This window comes from Artemia sp. Qi Xiang Cuo, chromosome 12 (assembly GCF_049724085.1).
Source record: "Artemia sp. Qi Xiang Cuo chromosome 12, ASM4972408v1, whole genome shotgun sequence".
NCBI classification, from domain to species: Eukaryota; Metazoa; Arthropoda; class Branchiopoda; order Anostraca; family Artemiidae; genus Artemia; species Artemia sp. Qi Xiang Cuo.
In genome coordinates, this window is record NC_142805.1 from 68,837,290 (window position 1) to 68,856,734 (window position 19,445).

The following is a 19,445-nucleotide window of genomic DNA, read 5'->3' on the forward strand; positions in this document are numbered from 1 at the left end:
GAAAAGATACAATATGAAACGACAATAAATTGCGTAAAGAGCAAAAAACTGGTAATTGCAAAAATACTTGTATCTTCTAGTGACAATTTAATGAAGGATCAAGTTATTTTACCTTCAGTGAACAAAGAAGTTAGTAAAATAAATGCGAAAATTGTCGATCGCCTCCCAGGAAAATACAAATCGTATAAAAGTTATGATTTTGTAAAAGATAAAGAAAAAGGAGGAATTGAATTTACTCCAGAACTCCTTAATTAAATTGAAACAGCAGATTTACCGCCGCATGACTTAAAAATAAAGAAAAATGCAATAGTTATGCTTTTGCGTAACTTAGATATTTCAGAAGGGATATGTATTGGGACCCGCCTTGTTGTTACTGAATTATGTAACAACATAATTAAGGCGAATATAATTACTGGGGAAAAATCAGAAGAAGAAGTTCACATATCTCGGGTTACAGCGGACTCTTGTAAAGGTCAACTTGGATGTAGTGTTCAACGACATCAATTTCCACTTCGATCCGCCATGACAAAGCATAAGTTGCAAGGCCAAACTTTTGAATTTATGGGCTTCGACCTTAGTTCTTCTGTTTTTAATCATGGTAAGCTATACGTGACATGTTCTCATGGTAAAAGACAACGTAGCTTAAATTTTCTACTACCCCCTGAAAATGAACGACAAACATATAATGAAGTGTGGAAGAAAGCCTTGACAACTGCCAATAAAAAGTCTTATTATTAGAGTTATATTTCTTTTTAAAATAATTAAACGATTAATAATTATCAATATATATGTACCTAGAAGACAAGCTACAATGAGAATCCATATATAGAAGCGTGCCGAGGCAGGGCGGTGAAGCCGCTGGGCTTCCATGCATTTTTGTTACGTTTTTACGTGTCTGATAAATGTTTGCGGGGGCGGGGGAGGGGATATTCAAACCTTGAACCCCCTTGGTTACGGCCCTCTCCGAGGGCCTGCAACATGAATCAAGTACAAGTAAGTACACCTGTGTAATTTTTCCTCCTTAAGATGGTCACATCAGTACAAGATTTCAAAATCAATACTTAGCATATGTATAACTAAGTTGTCTACTTTGTCGAGATTATGATATATCTAAGTCAAGACGCACTGCGGGGAAAGGCCTGAGTCCTTCCCTCTCCCCGAAATCCTAAATTGTGCTGAATATTACTATACAAATTTAAAAAGAAAAATTATCGTTCCCATCCCCACCACTAAAAAAAATTTGCGCATGTGTCTGATCCAAGTTGCTTACCACTAGATACTGGTGCTTCGTAGCCAGAGCTCAAACTTTGAAATAAAAGACCTTGTTTAAGCTTAAGTCTATGTAAATTTGAGTAAGAAAGGAAAATGGGAACTTAGCCTCTAAATTATTTCAGACTTATAATCCGAATTCTTTCTTTCAACTTGTACCTTAAAACTGAAATTTTCTTTCCTTTGAAGCCTTTTAAATTGCGTATCTTATGAAAAATCCCCCCCCCCATTAAAAATAATCTTGTCGAGTCTAGCTGGTTCTACAAAGCTATCCGTCACTTTTCATAATCGTACTACTGTAGATAGACACTGCTGAAAATAGAAGTGTACACCAGTCAGTAGAAGCAAACTACCCCTCATTCCTGAAGACGACGGTCGTACTTTTACGTTACTCTCCGTAGCGGACATAAAACCAAAAGTTCATCAGACGCAAAAAGTGCCAACCCCTAATCCCCAAAGATGACCGTGGTATAAGAATAGATTGAAAAGCAATATATGCATTTACTTTGTACTTAATTACTTGTACTTGTTGTGGGACCAAACGCGGACGCCTCACCTAGCGTCTAGATGACTACACATGATTGAATTCTATTTGTCACGATCATGTGCCAGCTCTTCAGCAAACCGGAGCCAGCAGTTCTCTCAATTCCTGCCAAAGTTTTGAAATCTACCAATGGGGTTGTGGTCATTTTTGGCAGTTGTCCACCAATTCTTCAATTGACCGCCAGGTCGCCTGCACCAATCTGGCAACGGGGCAGCTAGAAGCACTAGCTTTGTGATGCGGTCATTGGGGTCTTCTAAGGACATGACCAAACCAACGCAGTCTTCTCTTTTTGACAATCATGGCGGCGGGTTCGATGCTACAGCAGTGGTGGCGCACATCAACATTTGAGATTCTGTCGCAGTATCGAATCTCCTCAGGATTTTTCATAGACAGCGGTGGTCAAAAACTTCCAAATGATGGAGATGTGTGGCCTTCAGTGGCCTTTCAGTTCTTCAGTATTTACTTTGTAGCTACTTAAACAGTATCCTTTTCAGTCTATTCGGATTAAACTACAAATATTATCTTATAGAGCCTAATTAGTACTATGTACCTATCCCTAGTTCTTCGGAATAATATTGCTACAGCTACTCTTGCTATAATAATTGCAAAATACACGCCATTTTGATAGGTTTCATTTATAATCGCTAAGTACCACATATAAACAAGATTTTCTTTTCCTTAAATGTATGGGAGATAAGAGACATGTTGATAAACTACTGCTCATATTAGCCTTAAATGCATATCAGGAATCAATAGTAGGTACATCAACTTGCAAAAGCTGCTAATCCCTTGCTGTAAATATGGCCAAGGTATAACAGCTAATTGATACGTACAGGTCATTCCCGTGTCTTAAAATTTGCACCGTTTTTTTTTTGTTTTTTTTTTCAACGTATAGCACAGCACTGAAGTCATCAACCCATCGAAATTTTTAAAATGATATACCTAACCCTTTAACCATGAAGATGACCGTGCTCTAACTATCTATTCTTGGTTTCATCTCCCTTTGCCTGTGGGACACGAATCCGAATTATTCGTATCCTCATGTACACCAACTAGTTACATCAAATAATAGGTACACCTACTAGCAAAACATACCAGTCCCTCATAGCGAAGATAAGAAGGGTGTAACAGCCAATTTTGTTACATGTCCCATCCTTGTCGTAAAATATGATCTAGAGTATGATATGATCTAGATTTGTTTAGTTCACTAAAGTTATCAACCCTTCAAATTTTCAAAATAATGAATCGTTAGACCAAATGGATCTCATATATCTTCTCATCGGGGACTATTGATCAACATTAAAAAAAACTTATGTCTTTTTTCAAAAGTTTATTTTTCTTGCCGCGGGCCAAATTTTTAATATCACTATTTGAAACAGTGGCGTTATTTCGTCAAAACCCTGGGGGGGGGGGGTCAAGTTTGGATCCAATTTTCACAAATAAAGTGAAATTGACAGTGAAAACTGGAACAAGAGCCATTTATTAATAAAACGTGTAAAGACATACTAAAGAAACTGTCCCGTTTCTGTGGATGCCTGAATTATGCAGGATTATCTTAGTTTTGTCAAGATTTTAGGAGAAACTATAATTTAAGCTGGGGGGGGGGGAACTGAGATCTGGGAGGGACAGTTGATCCATTTTCCCAATCAGCAAATTACGAACCTGCTTTGAAAGAAGCAAAGGGAAGCTCCAATTTCTTTAGCGATTGAACGAGGTAACCATCGCAAATCTTAAGCACCTTTGATTTTAGTCAAGTTTAAATTTCAAACTGCTGCCTATCTCCCTGCCAGCTAGGACAGAGGACAGAGGTTTTCAGCCGACAGCTGAAACCTAGCTCAATGCAACGAGAGCATAGGTGCATAGCTTCATAGAGATTCTCTTCATAGAGATTATCTTCATAGAGATTCTCTGACATAAACTTTAGAACTACTTTTCAACTCATACACTGTAGGCTCTGGCTCAATGATAAGCAAAACCAAAATTTTTGGCCTCAGGCAAGACTTACTCGCAGCTCCAAAATATAATGTCATGTTTATCAATCAGGCGTGAGGTCTACACTTATCGTGAAAATTGTAAGGTTTAGACCCTTACCTGTTTCTAATAACCCCCGCAATACAATAAGCCCACCCACTAGACACTTGAAAAAGCACTGGGATTACGGTATATAGTTTTGTGATGTAGATAGCACGACAGTGTATGTGATGTGAGCATTATAGAGAATTTTATGGTCAATGGAAAGATAAGCAATGCATTAAAAGGAAGAAAAAGCTGTCTAAGAAAGCTTGTATGGAGCATTTAGTGTGCAGGACAAAACAACTCAAGGTCATCCATGCTGCTCGGTAGATGTGTCGTTGAGAGGACGGGTTCAAGTTCTGTGTCAGGGGAAGGGAATAATTTCTTTCTGATTCTCGAAAAAAGATTTTTGTTGATCTTGTCATTTGAAACTTGATCAAACCAATATATATTAAAAGAAAAAAAGTATCCTAAGAAAACTTGAGTAGGGCAGCCATTGCGCGTGACCAAAATTCAGTCCAAGATCAGCCATGCAAATAAGTTCACGTATGTATTGAGTTCAACCTCGTATATATTGGCTCGTGAAAAAATTCGAGTGAAAATATGTGGCTGATTAAGACTCCATCCCAGCGATTATTAATATTTTAGTACTAACTTAATTTTTATTATATTTAGTTTACTCTTTGTTAAGCACAGTTTAATTATAGATTGTATACTAAAAAACTTTTTCAGAACTTATTCAGATAGTGGGTAATTTTCCCTGATTTTTAAAAGTCTGGGAACTCAAACTGTACTGAGGGAGGAACACTAATTGTTCACATTCAGGCCTATGAGATGTCTAGGAAGACATCATGACCTACCCAAGTGGTTAGCACACTGCCCTTGAAATCTTGGAGCAGGGACTCGAGACCTGGTGTCGCTGGTGATTTGGTTCGGAACGGGGGTCAATGGTGACTAAGCTCAGCTAGAGTCGACCCAGCTCTAAATGAATACCTGGAGAAATCTAGGGGAAAATACGGGAAGCGTCGAGTGATTTTTCCCCAGCCATGCATTGATCTCCCGACCGAAGGCCAGTGAATGAGGAGATCGGTATCTGCGCAGCGCAGACCATTGGTCAGCATATTTTTTTTTTTTTTTTTTTTTTTTTTCTAGCATTTGTGTATTCTCACCCTTACTGAAGCAACGTAATCAAAATATCGTTATCGATCATAAACGTATAAGCACGTATTCAGCCCTGTAGCATCTCTAGAGAATTTTAGGGCACCAAATATTCCCCCCCCCCCCTTCTCCTGTCCTCATCCCTAAACTCGAAAATATAATATATAAGTATATACTTCTTGATTTGTGTGACGTTTATAATTATTCTACTGTTGTAGTCCTATAACACTGTAAAGCCAATATCAAAATGAAAAATGTCGTAATGACGAAAGAATCCAAGCCAGTGAAGGATAATCCGAGCCAGAGAAGAAAAGAGAAGCAAATATTTTATTTGAGACCTCCCCTCCACCGTTCTAAGCACAAAAAGGAAGTAATGAGTAAAAAAACAGAAAGAAGCCTACAAGATAAAGTAAAAACAAGACGAACCTTAAATTAATAGTGTTAAAATCAGTATTATAGGTCTCCTATCAGTGTTAAAAAATGTCAGTATTTTCCCATCAATGACAATAACCGAGCTGAACTAATTTGTGACAGTTGTACTTCATTTCCGGTTTCTGATACTGCTCTTTATCTGGGGTTACCTCATCGTGCTTCAGCTCGAGATTGAAAGTCAAGGCTAGTTTCAAATTCTAGAAAAGGAATTTGGCCCAATAATACGGCTTCGTCGTGATATTTTAGGTTATCTTTTTAATGCAGTTGCTCTCCCCCATATTCTCTATCCTGCCCTTCTGTTTCAAAATTTTAAAATCTGTGATTTTTCTTCAATTTGCCTTCGCTATTTTTAATATTGTAAATTTTTACTTGACTTTCCAATTTGTTTTAGTAAAACTAAATTAGATTTGGTATCATAGGCAGTGCGCTAGCGCTGCCTAAGTAAAGAACGATGTGGGCACAATGTTTTTTTTTTTTTTTTTTTTTGCTTTTTCCATACCCGGGCCCTTCGAATCGAATGTGTTGTCGTAGAAACTTCGAAAAGGGCTCATTCGATTGGACATTGGAGTGGCTAGTGCCCTTTTTAATAGTCAAAAGTGATTGGAGGGCAACTAGGCCCCCCACGCCCATCTTTCCTCCAAACACATCCATTCAAAATTGTGAGATAACCGTCTTGCTCAAGGTATTTGATTTTCAAATAGAAAATAGGTTTTTGAGGAGAAGATTCCCCCAAAACCCTCAAGGCAAGGGTAGTAAGTTATACCCTGGAGGCATATAAGGTTTTAATAGCAGGTTTTGTTTTAGAAACTTCAAAACAGGCTAATGCGATTGGAAATTGAAAGGGCTAGTGTCCTTTTTAATAGTCGAAAGTGATTGTAGGGCCACTAGTCCCCTCCCATGCCCACCTTTCCCCCAAACACATCCAATCAAAATTGTGAGATAGCCATTTTGTTCAACGTATTTGATTTCCAGCACAGTAGACAGAATATACAGTAAGCTTATCGCAGATCATTTCTGGTCATCGTGAACAAAAAGCTCCTCCCACTTCTTTCTGCCTTAGCTTGTTTAGCCTGTTTTATAATGGGTTTTTGTCCGGGTTTTTGTACCAGTAAGCTTATTGCAGATCATTTCTGGTCATCCTGAACAAAAAGCTCCTCCCACTTCTTTCTGCCTTAGCTTGTTTAGCCTGTTTATAATGGGTTTTATAATGTCCGGGTTTTTATAATGGGAGAGATAGAGAATGATCATACTGTCTAATTATATAAACTGTGATTTCCAGATAGAAAATATGTTTTTGAGGCGGACACTCCCCCACAACCCTCAGGGCAAGGGTTTTAAGTTATGCCCTAGGGGCATATAAGGCTTTTATAGAAGGCGTTGTCGTAGAAACTTCAGAAAAGGGCTCATTCGATTTGAAATTCAAAGGGCTAGTGCCCTTTTTAATAGTCGAAAGTGATTAGTAATATTTTTGTTGTTGTTGTTTTTTTACCAGGGCACTTCATATCGAAGGAGTTGTCGTGGGAACTTCGAAAAGGGCTCATTCGATTGAAAATAAAAAGGGCTGATGCCCTTTTGAATAGTCGAAAGTGGTTGGAGGGCAGTTAATCCCCCTTCTACTCCCACCCTCCCATTTTCCCATTATGTTTAAAAATCCATTATGTTTAAAAATTAAATGTTGCCTTAAGATTAAATCAAAATGCACTGTGATAATGCTAATTCAAAATAAGGCATCTCAGCAGTATCCCAAGAACGACTGAGACTATTATGTTTAAACTTTCAAGGCTACTTGTGCTCTTAAAATTTAACCAAATCAAAATAGTGTAGGCTAAGTGTATCCAAGCTAACAAAGAAAGTAAACGGATTTTTTGCGAATGGTATCAAGTTTTCCATTTCAGGTCAACTAGAGGAGGTATGAAACTATGTTAAACAGTACTACTTGTGTCCAGATTTTTAAAAGGGTGCATTTTGTTAAAAACTGAAAATTTTTCTCGAGCATACAAATAGCAGGCCAAACTATAAAACGAAAAGATTTAAAGTGTTATTTTCTTTTTCCCTGAAAAGACTATGTCAATATAAAACGAACAGAAATTATTTAAAAAAAACTTTTCCTAAAAATTAAGTTTTTCAAAGAAAAGTAAAGAACTCCACTAAACAGAAAATGAGCAGAAATTAAATCAAATAATCTACCAAGCTCAAAACTACCACAAATAAGCATCGACAAATAAATGAAACCCAAAACGAATAGAAATTACAAAAAATAACCGAGTCAAACTTAAAACAAGCAGAAATAAACATAAGTTGGTCACAAAACCTCTATGCCTTCCCAAGGCCAGAACAAAATTTGCACTTTACTGAAAAAATACAAATGAATGTGCATTGTCAGTGTAATATACATATACTGATATTTAGTAATCAAAATGTTAAAATTATTTGATTTATTAAAGTTATAAAAGTACAAACCTTTTTCTGTTCTAAATAGTTCGTTTGATATTTTTGAATTTAAATAATGTTTGATATTTTGGGTTTTTTTCTTACGTATTTATTACGTCATGTTATTAAGCCTATTTTAAATCAATGCATCGTTTCGTTTGCTGAAGTTTCTTTTGCAATTTCATTTATTTATTTTACATACTCCTTGATTTTGAGGGAAATAAATAAATAAAATAAATATAAGCCCTTTCCAAATAACGATGAAAGGGCAGCTGAAAAGTGCACTTCTTCCTCTTTTGAAATTCGCTTTATAGTATAGCTTTATACTATGAAGCTTTATACTTTATAGTATAGCGCAATACTACAGCGTTATAGTTCTATAGTATTACAACAGCAGGATAATTGTAAACGTCTCCTAGTTAAGAAGTACATATTAATGTTTGTTCTTTTTTTCTGCTTTGTCAGTGTAGCCTCAAAATTATGTAGTGCAATTTCAAGCCTTAGAAAATAGAATCACGGCTATTTCACTGATTCAGCCTTGGTATTCTTACTGTGTCTTGCTACCCCAGTGGTAACCATGGATCTATTCCTAAATAGACATTTGAAGTAAGAACCTGCAATTGATGTTCATTTACAGTTATGCAATAATAAAGAGCTTTTATCCTCTGTATTTGTTAGGGGTTTTTTTTCTCTTTTTTTTTAGAAAAAGCTTTTATCTTTGGTCAATGTTTCATGTTTTTTTTTTGTGTGTATTCATATTTATATAGGAAGAAAGAGTTCTTATCCTTGATAGCTCTTCCGTTGTTTTTTCTTCGTTGTTTTGGTTTTTTATTTTGTTTTTGTTTGTTTTTTGTATTTTGTATTTTTTACTATGTTTACAGTTTTGCAAGAAGAAAGAGCTTTTATTCTTGGTCGTCTGGGACGTCATAAAGAAGCCCTTAGTATATTTGTCAATACTCTTAACGACTTGCAGGGTGCAGAGAGGTACTGTACTCGAGAATATATTGCATCTTCTAACGGAAAAGATGTATATGTTATTCTATTGAAGTTTCTCCTTGATTTAAAAGATGCCTCTGACGGGCAGTCCTATCTAGAAGAAGCTTTGCGGCTAGTTGACAGTGCAGGTCACAGAATTAGGCCAGAGATGGTAAGTTTGGGTTATTATTCTTCCAAATTGCTTTGGTCAAGACTTTATATATAGAGTTTTTTCGGAGATTAGTCGGAATTATTAAAATAAAATACTCTTGATAGCAAAAAATACTAAGGGTAAAGACGTGCACAGAGGGAGGGCTCTGTGCCCTATCCCGTCATAGATCTAAAAAAATTCCGGATTTATGGGCACTTCTTATTCAAAATATCAATATCTTTTTTTTGTGATTGTCCCCTCCCCCCTCCCCTCTGCTTGAAATAAATATGCGTATGTGCCTGTCTAGGTGTATAAAGAATACCTGTTAGGGACATAATCCTGTAAATTTCATAACTTCTAATTTGCAACTTGAAGTAGAAACTCGATTTGTAACATTGCAGGAAAAAACGTTTGACGTAGACGGCTACATTAACGTGCAAAACTGTTTGTCTTGTAAAATGTTATGATAGTTATTGAATTAGTAAATGAATGGTAGTTATTGAAAGTTTTTTTTGTATACCTTTAGGGAAATTTTTTCTTAGCTCTAGCTGACTAGCCTGGCTCGTCTTGGCTCTATCTGTGAATAGTGCTCTTATTTGAACTCGATTTCAAATAGTTTTCAAATGACTATCTTCAAATAGTCCCTTTTGTTTCAAATAGTGTTATAATGCAAATGTAGTTTGGTCTTAAAGTACCGAGGACATGGAAATAAAGGTATTTTTTACTCCTTGGATCAGTGGCTGTTCTGGGCTCTTTTGCGCCCGGGATAAAATCCTGATTTAGCCTCTCCCCCTTCCCTCCCTGTCTCCTAAAAATTTCCAGGCCAAATTTTGACAAAATTTTGCAATCTGCGCCCTCTACTCTATTTTAATAAAATTACAAAATGATTATAACCGTTAGAATATTCTTATAAAATTTTGTGCCCCCTAAAATTTCTGCGCCCGGAGCAAATACATTCTGTCTCCCCCCTAAAACCGCCTCTGCCCGTGGACCCCTCTTAGGCCTGAAATAGCGTTTTTCTAAGATTTCTCTTCGAGCCTTTCAAGCTTATAAAGCTTTCAGTGCATTACAGTAAAAATAAACAATATCAAAACATGAATAAAGTGGGATTTGGCAAAGTTTTTCGACCGTAAAAATTTAAACATTAGCAGTCTTTTGATTCCCAAAGACATGCACGCCTTCAATGGAACGCTACACTTCTTAAGCTGATGTGTGGCATGTGTTTTAGCTTACTTTTACATCCACATTTCTTTTTCTTTTATTTGGTGCCTGATAGTGTTAAAAAGTGCGTAACTGCGCATGGAAGGCCTTTACATCAAAATTTGATTACATATTCATCCTAATTTTTTTAGATATGTGTGGCTGTATCAAGGCCCTATCCAGGGAGGGTTTTAGGGGTTGAACCCACTTACCCGGAAATGTTTGTCTGATTCGTAAAACATAATAAAAATATATGTAAAGAAATTTTGATACGTTTTTTAAGTTTTTTGTGCCCCCCAACCTCCGAACAAAAAACCTGGATATGGCCTTGGGCTATATAGTCTTCTAACAACAACCAATTCCAATAATTAGATTTCATGTTCGGTGTTTTTGGCACTTTAAAAAGCCATCGTGGTCTTTATCACTCAAGATTTACTTACCAATAGCTTGACTATAAAAAAATCCCATTGAGGGACAAAAGTTTTTCCAAATTCGTGGAAAAGTCTGAAATTTGTGGTGGTACTGATACTGATTAATCGTCTAGAAGAAGGTTTAGGAAATTGTAGGAAAATATTACGAAAAATTAAGCGAGAAAAACAGGTTTAATTTAAATAAAGCAGTGACAAAGAATAAAAAACAAAACAACACATTAATTAAGATGTGAGTTTTACTCATTTTCTTGTCTTTTTTTCTCTTGTTGTGTTTTTTACCTTTTTCTTTAGATGATTCAACTAATTTTTTTTCCTCTTTTTTCCATTGATTAAGGCTCCGGGATGTGGAGTTAAAATATTCGGATTTTTTATTATTTTATGTGTTGTTTTTTAATTCTTTGTCACTGCTTTATTTAAATTAAACCCGTTTTTTCCCTTAATTTTTCGTAAATGGAAAAGCAGTTCTAAGAAATTATTTAGAACAATTTTGGGCTTAACAATCGTGCCTCCTGATCCTTACTGAAGCAGTGTAAGCAAAAGATCGTTATTGATTGATTGTTTCATCCTGTTAGACAAGAGAAAAAAATACAGAGTCTTCCGGTGTCCTATTTTATTCAAATTTTAAACAAATTGACTGTCAGGTCGTATTTATGTAGTTTCAATGTCTAGCTTGGTCTTTGACTGCTTTATCATCTTTGGGTTTGTCATCTCTTTTTTAATGGGGTTAGAAGGGAAATCTCTTGGAATTTTTCTGGGGTAAATGTTGAAAACTTCCCTCTATTTTCCCCAAAATTTCCCATCGAACAGGAAACTATCAAAATGAAGAAAAACTAGGAACTGAACTAAAGACTATCCTACTATAAAAATTAAATACAACTTCACTGAAAAAGAAAATTATTAAAATTCACTTGGAGTGATGTTACGCGAGGACCGACCGTTTGAGTCCTAGCAGAGTGAGGCGTGTTGCATTTTTGAATGTCGGAGGCACGAGTAGCCTTTGTATTTGTGTAGCCTACCCTATTGCTACTGCCTATGTCCATTCTTATGGTTCCAAATATCCTTAGTATAAAATTTTATTTTTCTATCTTTAATAGTTTGGTAGGTTACTATTATAAAACAAGTCTACAGACCAACCACCAGTGCACATTTGATCCTACACAAATTGATTGGTATAGCTAATTAGCGTGTGCAAGGAGATTACTATGCTAGGATTACTAATCAGCGAAGTCAGTATGGCTAATTCTTAAACAAATAAAAAAAATGATATAGCTTATTGGCCAAGAATTTAGCAAAATTTGCATAGCTAATTACTAAAAGTACTTATCAAAATTAACATTGCTAATTGGTATATCGGCAAAATTAATGTAGTTAAGCCGGGTTTCACTCAGCCGGGGTCTAATGCGATACAATGATATGTGTTCATGTTGCCAATATAGCGTTTTCACTAAATTTTGTTGTTAGTTTCGTCAATATTCCAGATACGTTCAAATTGGCTAATTTCGATAATAAATGGTAAATTCAAGCACAGATATACTGATTTCAAATGAAATTCTGCAAAAATGAACATTGATAAATTTCTTGTTGCGTCAAATGCGGCTCAAAAGACAGTTCATGTGAACTTGAATTTGAAAACATTTTCTCGTCGAAAACTACGATTTTTTTGCTTGAAGTCAAATTCATACGGTAATAAAAAAATGGCGAGCTTGTCAACCTCGGGTAAGTTTTGGAGGGGGAGGGGTATTAAAAAGGCTAAATTGACAAGGCGAATCGCATGTCATTGATATAATCTAAAATACATAAATTAAAATTACACAGTTATCTAAAACTTACATTTTTTTAAGCGAAGGGCGTATAGACCAACGTCTCCATTCTCAGTTTTACTCCTTCCAGCTTAGCTACGGCTATGCTAGAAGCGGGTACTCATTGTGGCTGGTTTTTTTTTCTTCTTCTTTAATAAATATTGGCTTTATACTATTAAGTTTTTTTAGGGGTAATGGTTATTACGAAGGCTGAATTAAGGAGAAGAATGTCATTTTTACTCACGTAATACTCTAAAATATATTAATCTTTATGAGATAAATCAATTAAACGTGCATTTTTTCCCTAACTGAAGGATGTATAGACCATAGACTGTATAGACTGTAACCTCAGCTTCAGTCTTTGCACTTATATAAGATAAGATTTAATTCATTATCAATAGACATACAATAATACACTGTGCTAGTCCCCCAAAGGCTCCTTGCCCTGTAATTAGGGGATTATATACGGATCATAAACTCAGAGAATAATATCCAATTACTTGCTTATATAAAAAAAAAAAAAGAAGAAAAAAACAGTACAAAAAGAACAAATCAATAAAGTATAACATAATTCAATTTTCTGCATATTATTCTCAAATCAAAAAAGTGATCTTCATACCCTTCTACAATCCACTAGTCACAATCAGATTATACAGAAAAAAAACAAGAAAAGCAGAAACGAAAAACAATTAAATGAAAACTATTGCCAACCATTCAAAACACAAAAATAAGCCACAAGAAAGACTGTGCATAAGGTACAAAATAAGAAAAAAAACGTACTCACAGTCAGAGAAAGAAGAGAAAAAAGGAGAAGAAAAGAAAATATAAATAAATAAAAATTATAAAGTAAAGTTTATTCAGGAAAAGTTAAAAATTTATTTATGCAAAAGTAGGGAAAATTAATCACGTGAAAACAAATATTTTTTTACTAGTCTTTTGAAGGTGCCAAGCGATTGGCTTTCTCGAGCCGAATCGGGAAGGGTGTTCCATGTCAAATGACACGCAACAAGAGGATTAAAATTGGATCCTATTGTTGGTGTATGGGGAATTTGGATATTTAGAGAACTACGGAGTTGATAATTTGACCGATCAGATAAAAAAGAAGACGTAAATCTAAGGGACCTAGGAATATCAACATGGAGCTGAAGAAAAGCGACAGACGCACAGGAAAGAATATCAATTTTTTTTAATATCAAGTAACGGTTTAGTTGCCGAACGATTTAAATCCTGGATATGATTTATAGCTTTATCGTAGGTATTCGAAAGCGGTTTGGGAAAAGAAAGGAAAGTAGACATCCATATGACTGGACAATGAAGCATAAGAACGAATTAAGCTATGAAATAGGATTCTTAGAATTGGTCCTGGAAAAATATGTTTCAGTTTTCTTAGAATACCGAGGTTTCTAGATACCATCATTTTAATCAAATCAATATGGTGTTTAAAAGATAAATTTTCATCTAGGAGGATACCTAGGCAACGGACATGGCCATCCTTTGGTCTACTAATAAAGCCTTTGGATATATGAATTTTTAGATAATTGAGGACAAGCTTTAGATATACGAGAAAAAAAACTAGTTTTAGAAACATTTAAGGCAAGAGAGTTAGCATCAAACCAAATTGAAACTCTTTCGAAGAGGTCCATTAACTTAATGGTTATGCTAGAAGTGGGTAATGAGTGTGGCTTTTTCTTTTTCTTCTTTTTTTTCCTTTTCTTTTTTTTTAACATTGGCTAGAAACTATTGCCTATTTGCAACTGTGTTTTTTTCTAGGCCTTATCTTTACTTCCTGACGGTGTTCCTGTCGAACATTTGCGTGAATATTTAATTCAGGCCTTAAATTCATGTGGCTCAGAGAGAAATCTATTGACGTTGTTGAGAGGCCTTCTACAGGCTGATTTCCTGGTGCTAAAACATCAAAAATCTTCAATAGAATCAACGAAAATTTTCCTCAAAGAAACAAATCTTTGTTGCCTGTGCCAGAAAAAATTTACAAATCAGAGGTAAGACTTGGTGGAATTGTTAAATTTTGTTTTTCGTCTCAATTATAGCTTTGTTCTGGAATAGACCGGAATAGAATAGAAATAGATTGCCGAACTACAAATTTAAATTGATTTGTACCTTGTTTTTTATTTTTCGAAAATTTTTAAGATGAACAATGCTGTTCTTTCTAAAATTCAATCATTAGTTAGATAGATGTTTATGCAAACAAAATTAGGATATCGGTATAGTGTAGCTGTTGCCTCAAATCTATACCTCTTGAAAGACAAAAAAAAACAAAGATGAAAGACAAAGACAAGAAAACTAGAAAAAGAAAACAAATTTACAAATCGGAGGTAAGACTTGGTTGGATTTTTTAGATTTTGTTTTTCGTCTCAGTTATAGCTTTGTTCTGGAATAGAATGGATAAGACTAGAAATAGAAAGCCGAACTATAAATTTAAATTGGTTTGTGTGTTTATTTTGATTTTGTCAAAATTTTAAAGATGAACAATGTTGTTCTTATTGAAATTCAATCATCAGTTAAATAGATGTATATAAACAAAATTAGAATATCGGTATAGTGTAGCTGTTGCCTCAACTCTATACTTCTTGGAAGACAAAAAAATAATAAGACTTCTGAGATTTTTCACAGCATACATTTTGACAGAGAACAGAATTTCTTTCTTCGATTTCTTCTGTTTTGAGATTGTTGAAGTAAGTTTCGAAATATATTTTTTACAACATACTATTTAATTGTTGAAGATTCTTTAGCTACACTAGACTGGAGTTTTTCTTCGGCCTATTTTAAAGCTGGTGAAGTTTTCGAACCTATCCCAACTGTATGCTAACTATATTAATCTGGCTTGAGTGACCATTTCACTATAACACTAGGCTCTGTATCACTGTGCTACTAGGATCCAACCTAGCGTAAAATCACGTAACAAGCCTTTGTCGCTAGAAAATGACCTCTTTTTATGTAGATTACCAAGGAATGCTATTTCGTTCTTTCTCAAGAGTTCAGTGGTCTTCAAATCTGTTCTCTGATTATTCTGAAAATCAAACTAAAATTTAGCTATAACTTAAAAGAGTTTTAATGCAGAGAATTTATTGAGGAAATTAAATGAAAAGATTTTAAATTAAATTAAAAGAAATTAAATAACAAGATCGAGAATAATTGAAGATTTTGTGTTACTAGACACCAGATTGCGCTATTCTCAGTGATGTCCGTGCGTCTCTTATTTATATACAATTTTAAGTTATTTATTTGTTGCGCTTATCATCCAAGGCAAATCTAGCTCAGTATTTGTTTTGTTGTAATTGTCTTCCGCTAAAAAGCAACTGGTCTCGGCCTCAAAGACGTTTCAAAGGCGTAATTTCATGGATGACGTTAAGACTTAAAATTTCAAAGACGTTTAGGGTCAAGTAATATAAGGTTGTTGTGCACAACAAATTTGTTAAGCACAAATAATTATATGATAAAAATAATTTGTTCTGACAAGTTTCTGGTGAGTAAAGTGCTTTTGACATGTCCCAATTGTGAGTACAGCAATGCACGTAAGAAAAGGCAGGAGGCGCTGCTTCCCCCTACAATACCAAAAATGTACAAAACGTCTGATATTTTGTAACAATCGAAACAATTTTTTGCCCTAAAAACCTTTCTTTCTCAAACTGTTTACCCACCCCTCAATCCTGGGATGTTTTTCTTGTTCCCATAAAAAGAAAATTGTGGTTACCCTTGATCTAGTAAATGTAGCACATGCTTAACTTGAGAATTGCAAAATAACATAATGCTAAATTTTTGTTTGATCTCAGATTTCTGGCGAAGTGACACTATAGGTGTTCTAAATATTGCAAACCTAATTACATCTATTGTCACCTTCAGTAGTTGTAATTTCCGTTCTAATTCACTACTATTCCAATGCTAAGTGTTAAAGCAATAATCCAAAGCTCTATAAAAATTGGCTCATCGCTTTGAACATTAGTTTTTACTGAATACTTCATACTAATACTATTGCTAGAAAGTCACTGCAGCACCAAGCTGCCTGAGGCTAACACAGCTTCGCACACTCCTCCTCCATCCCAAGCTATTTAAAGCGCCCCTCTTCATGGGTGTAGGGAGGGGGCAGGGGGCAGCTGCCCCCCCCCTAGACCTTCAAATTTACATTAGATATGGCTGAAAAAGCAGATGGTTTGGAAAAAGCAGTTGATAAAACTCCATCACATTATTGAATCCCCCCTAGACAATATTCTGCCTACGCCCATGTCCCTCTTTACACCCTCCCAGGAAGTTCTCATTTCCCTTAAATCTTTCCTAGCCGATCTTTAATCAGTTATGAAATGATGATTTCGCTAATCTCATTTAGGTGAGCTTCATGAGACCATTTTGACCCGCTGACAGGGTCGTATCCAGGATATTTTCGACAGTGGGGAGGGGGTGGGGCTTATATAAAAAAATTTAAGGAGCACATCAAAAATCTGTTTGTTTTCATTTTTGTTGTTTTTACGAGTCGGACAAGCATTTCAGGGGGGGGGTTCAATCCCCCTACCCTTCACCCCTGGATACGGCATTGCCCGCTGAAGCTATGTATTTGCTGAGAATCTCATATTTGATGTTTCCTCAACTATCGTATGATTTCAATAAGAACGGTTGCTTAGGAGTCAGCTATAATGTTCTTTTTATCCTGGTGAAGATATGCTTTTTCTTATCATCTCATGCATCATCATCTGTGAGATGACCTCCTTAGAATGAGTTTTTATGAATCAGCTATGAATATAAGTTCATCTATTCGAAAATTTACCCTTTTTTGTCCTCAGCCAAAAATTAGCGAAAAAATACGTGAATTGAATGAAAAATGTGAAAACCGTTATAATACTCAGAAAAAATCTTGGGGAACTGGCCCAAAAGCTGGCACATAAATGTGCACAAAAAAATGTGCACGAAAGATGGCCAAAAAAACTGGCCCATAAATCAAAGACACGAAATTTTTAATAAATGTAAAAATAATTAGAAAATCCAAGTTGGCAAATTTAGCACACAAAAAATTGCAGGTCATTGGACCCTTAACAAGGCTCTTAATTCTCTTAGTTATACTTTTTTCTTTTTTCAGCGCTTTTGTTCGGCTTCCTAAGGGTTTATTGATGCATTATTCTTGCCATCAGCAGAATATCCAGCAGTAATCATTGTTGGTTTTTTCTTACAAATTATTTTCTGTGATAATGTTTTTGCTTTTTATCTCATGTTTTACGTCTTTTTAATAAATTATGTCTTGTTTTTTGGTTCTTTTTTTTATAGAATCTTGGTTTATTTCTTTCCTTTCTTTCCATCAGTTTGTTGCTTGTCAAGGGGTTCGAAGAAATTTCTAATTTTCTGTAAATCAACTGTCAGTGAGACCAATTGATTCTGACGTTATTTACTATTTTATTTTACTCCTCAAGATTCGTTTCAACGTTGTGTGTATTTATAATTAATTTATAATTTTATTGATAATTAATTGTTACCAGGAGTAGTTTCTGGCCTCAGTAGTATGATAATTCAAGTCCAAAAATAACCTTTTGGACTAAGGGGGGGGGTCTCCTTTGGTGGGTGTCTGTGAAGGTTTGCAGGAGAGAACGTTCCTCTGTTCCAACCTTCAAGTATGAATCCAAATATGGTGATAGATTATGAATTTACTATATATAACGTGGTTCAATTTTTGTTAATTCTGGCGGTTATGGTTGCTACTGTACCTAATTGCTATTGTACTCACCATCGTAATGACCCCTTATCTTTTCCATATACATTTGGGAGGGGGCTACAAAGTATATAGAAATTGCAGGGAAACATAGAAAAATCAAAGGGTTCCTGGACTTGCATGTCCAAAGGTCGCTTGCTTATAATGGTCTATCTTTGTCTAAGAACTGTCAATTTCTATAGTTATTTGATTTCAAATGCTCCAGGGAAAGATTTGAATATCTAGAAATGGGTAGTTTTTTAAGAAAATTCATGATTCCTGATGTAACTTGAAGTTCATTAATATTTTATTTAACTTATTTTTTCTACATAATCAATTGGTTTCAAGTTTAGCCCATAAATATTTTTATAAGATCATAAATAATTTTTTAAATCACGCTGCTTTGCCGCTATCCAATGAATGGAATCATTTTCGAAATATAATGACGAAAGAAGACCTTTTTAGACATTTAATTCTGAGACTGTTTGATTTTTACCCTCTTGAACATTTTAGAATCGAAACTTACCGCATGAACTTCCTTCACACCACATCACATGCCTTCACATCACATCACATGCCTGCATAGAGGATTGGTTTTCCAAAAATAAACATCGCCCCCTCTGCTAAAATAATGGATATTATTAACAACCGAAAATTGGGATGTCTTCTTTAAATTAAAGAAAATTTGTTTTAAGAAGCCATCATTGCTGATTAACTTTTTTATATGGTATAAAGTTAACTAAAGAAAAGCTTGCTCTGGTAGTAATTTCTGATCATTCCAAATAGATATTGACTTGATTTAACAGGTGAGGAATAATTCCTTTGACCAAGTAACATCATGACGTGAAATTTTTTTTGTATACTTGATAGAAAGCTGAATTTTGGGAATAATTTTAGAAACTGCCTAACTGAAAAAGCTAATATTTTAGATAATATTTTGGAAAAAGCTATTTTAGAAAAGCTTTTTCTAATATTTCTAATATTAGAAAAAGCTAATATTTTAGAAAAAAAACAGTACGAATAGTACATCTTTGCCTGTGTATAAATAGGAATCTTTTGTTAGTTTCAAACAGTTTTGATATGGTCAGGGAAACCTTTTTTTTCTACTCTGATCTGAAACAGACATAAAAAGAATCTTTGACCAGTTGACTTGTTTTCATCAGACGGACGTAAAATCCAGTAGCCAAAATTAAACTTAATTCTTATCAAAAGTTCTTATCAAAATATAATGGTCCTATTTCAATCTTAAATTCTTGGTCAACCTGCTTGAGACTCTAGGTAGGCGTGCCTTTCCAAAAACTAACACACAAGTACTTGTCCAATAAGAGAGTCATACTTACTCCCACCAATATAC

The 19,445-nt window shown here is 34.9% G+C and overlaps 1 protein-coding gene across 3 annotated transcripts in view; it reads left to right on the top strand.

The window, feature by feature from the left end:
- The window catches only part of LOC148946439 (vam6/Vps39-like protein), a 103,993-nt gene extending 86,344 nt beyond the window's left edge, over positions 1-17,649 (top strand). For 2 of the 3 annotated variants that reach the window (XM_089098461.1, XM_089098460.1), the window contains exons 13-15: positions 8,728-8,993; positions 14,173-14,402; positions 17,489-17,649. In XM_089098461.1, coding sequence (XP_088954587.1) covers positions 8,728-8,993; positions 14,173-14,402; positions 17,489-17,558 — 566 coding nt within the window. In that variant the 3' untranslated portion in view covers positions 17,559-17,649. Of the gene's footprint in view, positions 1-8,727; positions 8,994-14,172; positions 14,407-17,488 lie in introns of those variants that run through there. The other variant, XM_089098462.1, reaches the window with a different exon arrangement.
- The last annotated feature ends 1,796 nt before the right edge of the window (positions 17,650-19,445 follow it).